At 48.4% G+C, this 8024-nt stretch overlaps 1 protein-coding gene across 1 annotated transcript; it reads left to right on the top strand.

Annotated features, from left to right (window-relative positions):
* Positions 1-418: 418 nt before the first annotated feature.
* LOC311202260 (uncharacterized protein) lies at positions 419-901 on the top strand (the record flags this gene model as incomplete). The annotated part of the gene is made up of 1 exon (XM_084276812.1): positions 419-901. One exon carries the CDS (start codon positions 419-421, stop codon positions 899-901), a length of 483 nt encoding a protein of 160 aa, XP_084132938.1.
* Positions 902-8024: the final 7123 nt, after the last annotated feature.

Here is an 8024-nt window from a genome sequence, read left to right as displayed (position 1 = left end):
ATCCTCAGGCATTACCAGTTCATTGTCTACACTGGAGAAGCGATAAGAAAAAGATGGGTCCTGCAAATTAAATCAGCCTGCTGATTTAATTAAGGAAAGAAGGAAATTAACTATTTTCATGTTATGGCTTCTACAAAGTCTGGGGGATTCTATAAAATTTGGGGTTTATGCTTGTGGGCTTCCTAGCGGTGATGTTTGCAGGTTCCCAAGAAAGGAAGGAATACTCTGTTGGTGTTAGTTGTGCCTGAATGAATCCACAGCTCATTCACTCATGCAATCTGTTCTACAGTTCTCAGCCCAACTGCTATACAGGTTTCAAGAGCTCAGGTTGCAAACCGTGACTCAGGGAGGAAGGCCAGAGTGCCTTCATCTTCCATCTCTCTCCTTATCTTTGCAGCTTTACCAGCACCTGGGAAGGATGTCTTACTACGAGCAGTGCAAGCAGCCCTGCCTGCCTCCCCCCATCTGCCTGCAGAAGTGTGGCAAGTGCGTGGAGCCCTGCAAGACCGTGTGCGTGGAGCCCTGCGCCAGCGTCTGCGTGAAGCCCTGCGCCGCGCCCTGCGTGGAGGTCTGCGCCACCCCCTGCGCCACCCAGTGCACCACCACCTGCAGCACCCAGTGCGTGGAGCCCTGTGCCACCCAGTGCACCACCCAGTGCGTGGAGCCCTGTGCCACCCAGTGCGTGGAGGTTTGCCCCCCGAAGTGCATCGACGTCTGCGTCAAGCCCTGTGACAGCCAGTGCCCCACCCCCTGCGTGGAGCCCTGCGTCACCCAGTGCTGCACCAAGTGCGTGGAGCCCTGCCCAGCCCCCTGCGTGGAGGTGTGTGCCACCAAGTGCGTGGATTCCTGTGAGACCGTGTGCCTGGAGCCCTGCAGCACCCCCTGCTCTCACCCATGCTGATCAGCCTTTAGTGCCTGAGCCTTGTGTGCGGCCCCAATGATGCTGCTGCGGCGCATCCGAAGGCTCCTGAGCATCCCTGGAATGAAAACAAGTTACAGACCCACCTGCAACGTATCAAGACCTCTCTCCACCTGGTTATCCTGTGCTCTCTTGGAAAATGCTTCTCTCAATCTTTCCAGCCTGTATCTTCCTAGGATATTTCCACTACAGCTCTCTCAGCACCTGTATCTTGGGAACAGCTGGGCATCTTGGAAGGTTATTTAGTGGTGGTTGTGCTGCAAGCAGCTGATGTTGGAATATATGTCCCCTTCTACTCTTTAATTCTCATCTTGTCTTCTAGCACGTGCTCTCTTGTCTTTTAATGTCTATGTGAAGCAATAAAAATTGACCATCGATGGCACCATGGCTCTTGTGTCTTTCTTTCAACTCCCCTGTCTCCATGTCTTTGGACCCAAGAATAACTTCCTTGAGTTTGCCTTCTGAAAGGTGTTATGGGAGTGCAATGCAGTGCTGTAAAAAGAGAGACTGTGCATTGTAATGTGGAGTCATGTCATCTAATACCATAAAAAAACCCCATTGCCCAGTCAATATTATTCTGCCAGATATTAAAAAAAAAACCAAACAGCTTTTTCCTACTGAAAAATAATGATAGAAATTTAATTTTCACTTTTATGAATGATAGAATGTTGATCTTTCTATCTCTGGATTTTGGAGGCAAATCTTAGGGGCTGTTAAAAGGTAAATTTAAAGTGGAAGAAAGCCCCAAATCCAAGAAAGGAGGAATGGAGCTGTTCCTGCTGAGAATTTAATTATTTCTTTAAAACATCCTGATGGAGATGGAAATGGTATTTTGATTAATTCTTGCCATGATCCTCACTAACTAAACATAGAAAACAGGGGTTTTGGCTTCAGGAGACGAATCCTTTTGTGGTTCAGGAACAGGTCTGAGCCCTGCAAGGCTGCAGTTTTGTTCCCAGTGGTTTTGCCCCTTCCCTGGGGGTGTCCAAGGCCAGGTTGGCTGGGGCCCTGGGCAACCTTGTGTAGCTCCAGGCCTGGAGGTTGGTGTCCCTGCCTGTGGCAGGGGGGTTGGAGCTCTGTGATCCTTGGGGGGTCCCTCCCAACCCAGACCAGTCTGGGATTCTATGATTCTATGGTTCCCAGTTTTTCTGCAGACACTTTGTGTGACTTTGGGCAGGTCTCACTCCTGTTAACTCTCCATTCCCCATCTGCAACGAGGAGAGCTGCCATTCCTGACTGGTAGAGCAGTTGGCATTTCAGGTTCATTAACTCCTGGCAGGCACAATAACATTTTAATTCACTTATGAATGAGCCTTCTTTATTTGGAGTCATACTTTTTTTGAGACTGAAGGAGGCCCATTGTCTGGAGGGATTTTATTCCCATTTAAACACTGAGTCCCAGAGACAATGCTCCCTTTGTCTTCCATACTGTGGATGTGACTTGCTTGTCTCTGTCTCCGTCATGGCCACACAATTTCCCTGTCTGGGATGTAGAGAATTGCTACCCACCTACCGTATCATTACGGGAAGGGTGGGGAGCATCTAATCTAGAAAAGAAAGGAGTTATATTTAGGTGTGTGTAAACACTGTTACCAAATCAGCTTTTAATGAAGCCTTGTGTACAGGTGTAGAGTGTCTGGAGGTAGATTCCTTTTTGTGTTACTTCTGTCAACGCCAAAAGGTGACACCATCCAACAGGAAGAACGATGGGCAACACAGTTGTCTTGGTGAGGGAAACAAATTCTACATGTGAATGCACCTTTTGGTTTGGATAGGCAAAGTGAGCAGCTCCCCTACGGAGAGAGGCTGAGGGAGCTGGGCTGGGGCAGCCTGGAGAAGAGAAGGCTGTGGGGGGACCTCACTGCAGCCCCCCAGTCCCTGAAGGGAGCAGAGGAACAGGAGGGGAATCAGCTTGTTAAAGGGTGGATAATGGCAGGACAAGGGGGATGGGGTGAAGCTGGAGGAGGGAAGGGGGAGAGGAGAGATTGGGGGGAAGTTCTGTCCAGAGAGAGTGGTGAGGGGCTGGAACAGGCTGCCCAGAGAGGGGGTGGGTGCCCCGTCCCTGGGGGTGTCCAGGGCCAGGTTGGATGGGGCCCTGGGCAACCTTGTGTAGCTCCAGGCCTGGAGGTTGGTGGCCCTGTCTGTGGCAGAGGGGTTGGAGCTCTGGGACCCTTGGGGTCCCTTTCAACCCTGGCAGGGGGGTTGGAGCTCTGTGACCCTTGGGGTCCCTCCCAACCCAGACTATTTTATGATTCTATGACAGCATGAAAGTGGAGGGGGGGAGACTGGGAATGTGCACCCCAAATTCCTACTGCTGAAGGCAAGCCTTTGGGGACTCAGCAATGAGCTCTGCCTCGCTAATAGCTCCTTGCTGCTGCCACATGTGTATGGTCAGAGCCCGCTTTTAGGCATGGAAAAAGTCTCAGCCAGGAAGTCATATGCCTGATCCATCTCATAGGTTAGTCACCCATGACTGATTTCTAAGCATCTTCATCCATCCAGCTCCATCAGTGTTGGTAATTTACATTCTTCCATCCCTCCTTCCCTGCAGCGAGCGCTGCACCAGGTGCCGTAACCACAGGCGGGATTCTCCCACCCCAGAGGAAGTGGGAGAAGAGACCTGTTGGTTTGTGCTCATCAGGCTTCCTGTGCCTGTAGGAAAAGGTGTTGCAAAAGCCCTGACACACCACTCTCCTATGCACCTGTGGTTACCTGTGAGGGGAATCAGCTTGTTAAAGGGTGGATAATGGCAGGACAAGGGGGATGGGGTGAAGCTGGAGGAGGGAAGGGGGAGAGGAGAGATTGGGGGGAAGTTCTGTCCAGAGAGAGTGGTGAGGGGCTGGAAGGGGCTGCCCAGAGAGGGGGTGGGTGTCCCGTCCCTGGGGGTGTCCAAGGCCAGGTTGGATGGGGCCCTGGGCAACCTTGTGTAGCTCCAGGCCTGGAGGTTGGTGTCCCTGCCTGTGGCAGGGGGTTGGAGCTCTGGGACCCTTGGGGTCCTTTCCAACCCAGACCAGTCTGGAATTCTATGATTGCTAAGGTTGTTAAGGCCCTTGGTAAATCTGGAATGACTGGGGGGATGTTAAGATATGGGATGATGCTGTTTCCATTAGCACCTTCTGTTCTTCTACACCCAGTAGAAGCCACGTCCATCGTCTCTCCATGGATCCCACATCCGTAATGGAGACTGGGCTGTAATTCACAGGGCTGAATATGACCCCACAGGGCATAGCATTGGGGAGTACTCAAGGGAGGCTTGAACTACCTTTTCCATTAGAGCTAAAGATAATATTTCAGTTGAGACATTTTATCTGTTCCTTCCTTGGACAGATTTCCAGGGGATTGACATCTTTCTGAAACATGGATCCATCCCCAGAGAAAGAAATTCCACCAGAACTTCAGCAAGCTGAACCCAGTGTCCCTAAAATAGGAGTTTTAGGTGCTACAGTGGAAAGTGCAAGGAAAAAAAATAAGAGGAAAGCTTTTAACTTCTTGAAAATATAAAATATTTCCTCCCCCTTTTGGGGAAGGAAACCCATAAACACAGACAGCCAATTACAGACCCATGACCCTTCCAAGGATGTGGGACCAGACCTCCCACCCCACTCAGATTTGTGTCAGCTGGAGTTCTGTCCCATTGATCTCAGCCAAAACTATCAGGAAACATCTTGATATGACCGTGTTCTCACTGTGGAGTGGATCAGAGCCATCTCTCAAACCTGACTTGAGTTGTGGGATCTTTGCCCAGGGTCAGGACAAGATGAATTATTAATAAATTAGCCAGTTATTAACAGATTGGGTGTGCCCTGCATTAGAAACAACAAATCCCCCGCACCTGAAAGAGGAGGGATCTCTCACAGACCTTGACTGAGGTCCAGGTGTTTGGAGGTGTCAGTGGAGCAGGTTCTGATTGTGAAAGATTCTGGTCATCAAGTTAATCTGTTGTCATCAGCTCCCGGGGGCTGACTTCTGAAAGCATATAAAAGCCTCTCGTGGGGAAGGCTTCTTATCCTCAGTGGCTTCTTCTTCCTACCCTCCAAAGGCAGGAGAGACCAGGTGAGTGCCTCTGTGCATGTTGAACTCTATGGGTGGGGGTTTCTGGTGCCCTGGTCTTGGGACTGAGGTTGATTTTTCTTTATTTATTTTGTTTTTTCCAGTCCCAGTTTTATCTCGTTTCCTTGGCAGCTTCACCTCTGTGCAGGTGAAAGCTGTATTGTCATCTTGAGACTTTCTGAGGCTCTGGACAGTGGCTTTCTCACTCTGTGGACCAGCAAACCCTTGTCAACCCTCTTAATTTTATTACTTTTTTTTTCCCCTAACTGATAAGAATCCCTGTGGATAACCATTGAGGATTAGCTACTGAGGGGTGGCATTCACCAGCAGCTTGGTTTGCATCTGTTGAGCAGCTGTGGGTTGATCACTGCAGTCTTTGGGATCTCCAGGGCTCTGAGTTTTGGGGTTTTTTTTGGTATAAAATCACATAATCACTGAGCAGGAGGGTAACTCACCTGCATTTCATGGTGGAGACATGGCTCCTGCTCTGAGGCTTGGAGTTAGAGGTGTGGCTGTTGTCAGATGGGATTGTTATCAAATGATTTTTATTTTTCCCTTTCAAAATCATCTTTAAATCTGAAATATCATTGGCTTTCTGCTCCTCTTTGACCAGCTCTGAGGTCATTCTGCTCTGAGGTCCTCCTTGAGCTAAGCATGCTTTCATCAGAACTCCTATTGCTTCTTAGCTCTTCAAGGTTGAAATGCTCCAAAGACAGTGAGCAGAGGGAAAGAAGGAAAACTCACTGTTTCTCTTCCCTCCACTTCTGTAGCCATTTATCTGTTTGGATCACAACACTTAACCTCTTATATTCATTTATGCATCTACGCAGTGATGCCCTGAGACCTCAGAGTGGCTGATCTCCATCTCCCTAGGGGCTAACAGTGATGGGACCCCAGTGACCTGGGGCAGCCACAGCAAACTGGAGTCACCAACACAAACATGGTCAGAACAGCAGCATCCTCAGGGATTTCTAAAGAGGTGTTTTTGGTGTAGCTTTTTTAGTGGTAGGGTTAATTTTTAAAGGCTCTTTAACTGTTGGTTTGACATCAGACCTGAAGAACTGACTAAAACACTTGATGTCCAGAAAGGAGAAGTTTTGTGGGGGGTTAAAATAACTGAAACAGCACCTTGGTTTTCTTCCAGGCTTAGCAAAGATGTCTTCCCACCAGCAGAAACAGCAGCAGCAAATACCTTCCAAATGCCAAGAGAAGTGCCCTCCAAAGTGTGTGGAGCAGTGCCAGCCCCCAAAGGGGCAAGCCAAGTGTCCCGTGAAGAGCATCCCGCAGCAGCAACAGCAGCAACAGTGCCCAAAGCAGAAGTAGCACTCACAGCAATGGCCAAAAAGTGCTGTGGAAGATGCAAAGGCTTCTTCCCAAGCTCTCCTCCTGCCTGCTGGCTCTGCCAGAACAGCTAGGAATTGCCAGCACAACCCCTGTGTGAGCAGGAATTACCTTACAAAGAGATGCAATTCATTACCAGGGATATGTTCACCCTCTGCTGAACAAAAATAATCTCTTCTGATCTTTAATTTGGGACATGCAATAATAAAGCTACAAGTAAACTCATTACTTGCTTCCTGGTTTGGGTTTTTTTTCACTTTATCAGTGTAATTCATCCTCTTTTGTGTTGTTTTATCAGCTCTAGCATTACCTTTAACTATACATTTATATAAGGCACGCATTCAGAGGGGCCCCATGTGCATTTGCCTAGATATCCCATGGAGTTATTGGTCTGTATCTTTATCTCAGGTGGATCCAGAAATCTACAGCTCTCAATATGATGACCCAGTAGAGCAGGAGTGTGACATGCACAGGGAAAACAGGATATAAAATGATCACAATTTCTAGAAAGGCCACTTAAATTTGGGGTCCCTTTGGGGCAGAGCTGATGTCTGGGTGTCAAGACTGGTCTGGGATCCATGTGCTTTCCATCTCAGGGAACTCTTGGAAGTTGTTTTCATCCTGAACTGGAGGAAACTCTGTGTGTGTGTGTCAGTTTTCTGCAAGATATAATTTTCTGAAGTGTACTTTTGTGGGTCTGACAAATTAATTGTGCTCTTGGAATCTTAACTATATTATAACTGCTGAGAGGAAAATAGTCTTTGGAAGTATTTAACACTGGAAGGAAATGTTTTCTTGCTGGGGATGAATAGTTTTTTGCTTTAAAAAAAGCCTGAAGAGGGTTTGGGATGTTCTGGTTTCACAGCAGGACACCCTGGCTCAGCTCATTGGTTTCCAGTCAGGGCAGAGGAGGAGAATTACCATAAATACAGAAGCTGGTGAGTGGTAAGATGTTGGTGTCTGGGGGATAGGTGTAAGCTTGCTCTGCAAGCCAGAGGCTGTGTGTCTCTGTGATTCCATGCTCAGACAATGTGGTTGGAGGTATCTAACACCTATCTAACAGGCAGGGAGCCAAACCAGGGGGATTGCATCGCTCCTGGCTCGGCTGGTGTGTGGGAAAAACTTGTTTGCTGGTGTCTGCAACTCGCCTTGTAGATGTGTCCGTGCCTTGTGCCTGCTGAAGGGCATGGGGTGGCTGTGGCCAGGCTCAAATTGGAGGGTTGACCATGGGGACAGCTCGGGGGGGTCTTGCTGAGAGGTGTTTCAGTGCTATCAGCCAGTCTGTGGGCTGAGAACACGCTGGGAATCCAAGTTCTCCAACATGGGGCTGTGGAGATGAGCGGTGGACTCGGGGTCCCCTGCAAACACCCACCTTTGAGTCCTGATTTGCCCAGTTTTGAGGCTAAAAAATGACTGTTGCAAGCTAAGACACCACCCCTTCATCTTTATTTAGGCAGAAATTACTCAAAAATCTTCACAACTTGGTATTCAAAGTAACTTTTATTGTTGTTTTTTCACAGTGAAGTAAATCCTGGATACAAGATCAGCCTAAAATAATTAGAGATAAGTACCAAATACCTCCACAACAGCTCTGTGTAGTGAAACATGTTTCAGGGTGTAATTGAGGCAGCTCCTTTATCCTGTCTAACAGATGGAAGCCACGCCTGAGGTTAATCTATTTCAAAACATGTCTGGATTGGATTTAATTATCTAT

The sequence above is a fragment of the Gallinula chloropus genome (genome assembly GCF_964237585.1).
Source record: "Gallinula chloropus genome assembly, chromosome: 29".
In the NCBI taxonomy this organism is placed as follows: Eukaryota; Metazoa; Chordata; class Aves; order Gruiformes; family Rallidae; genus Gallinula; species Gallinula chloropus.
This window is presented reverse-complemented; position numbering and strand designations above follow the sequence as displayed.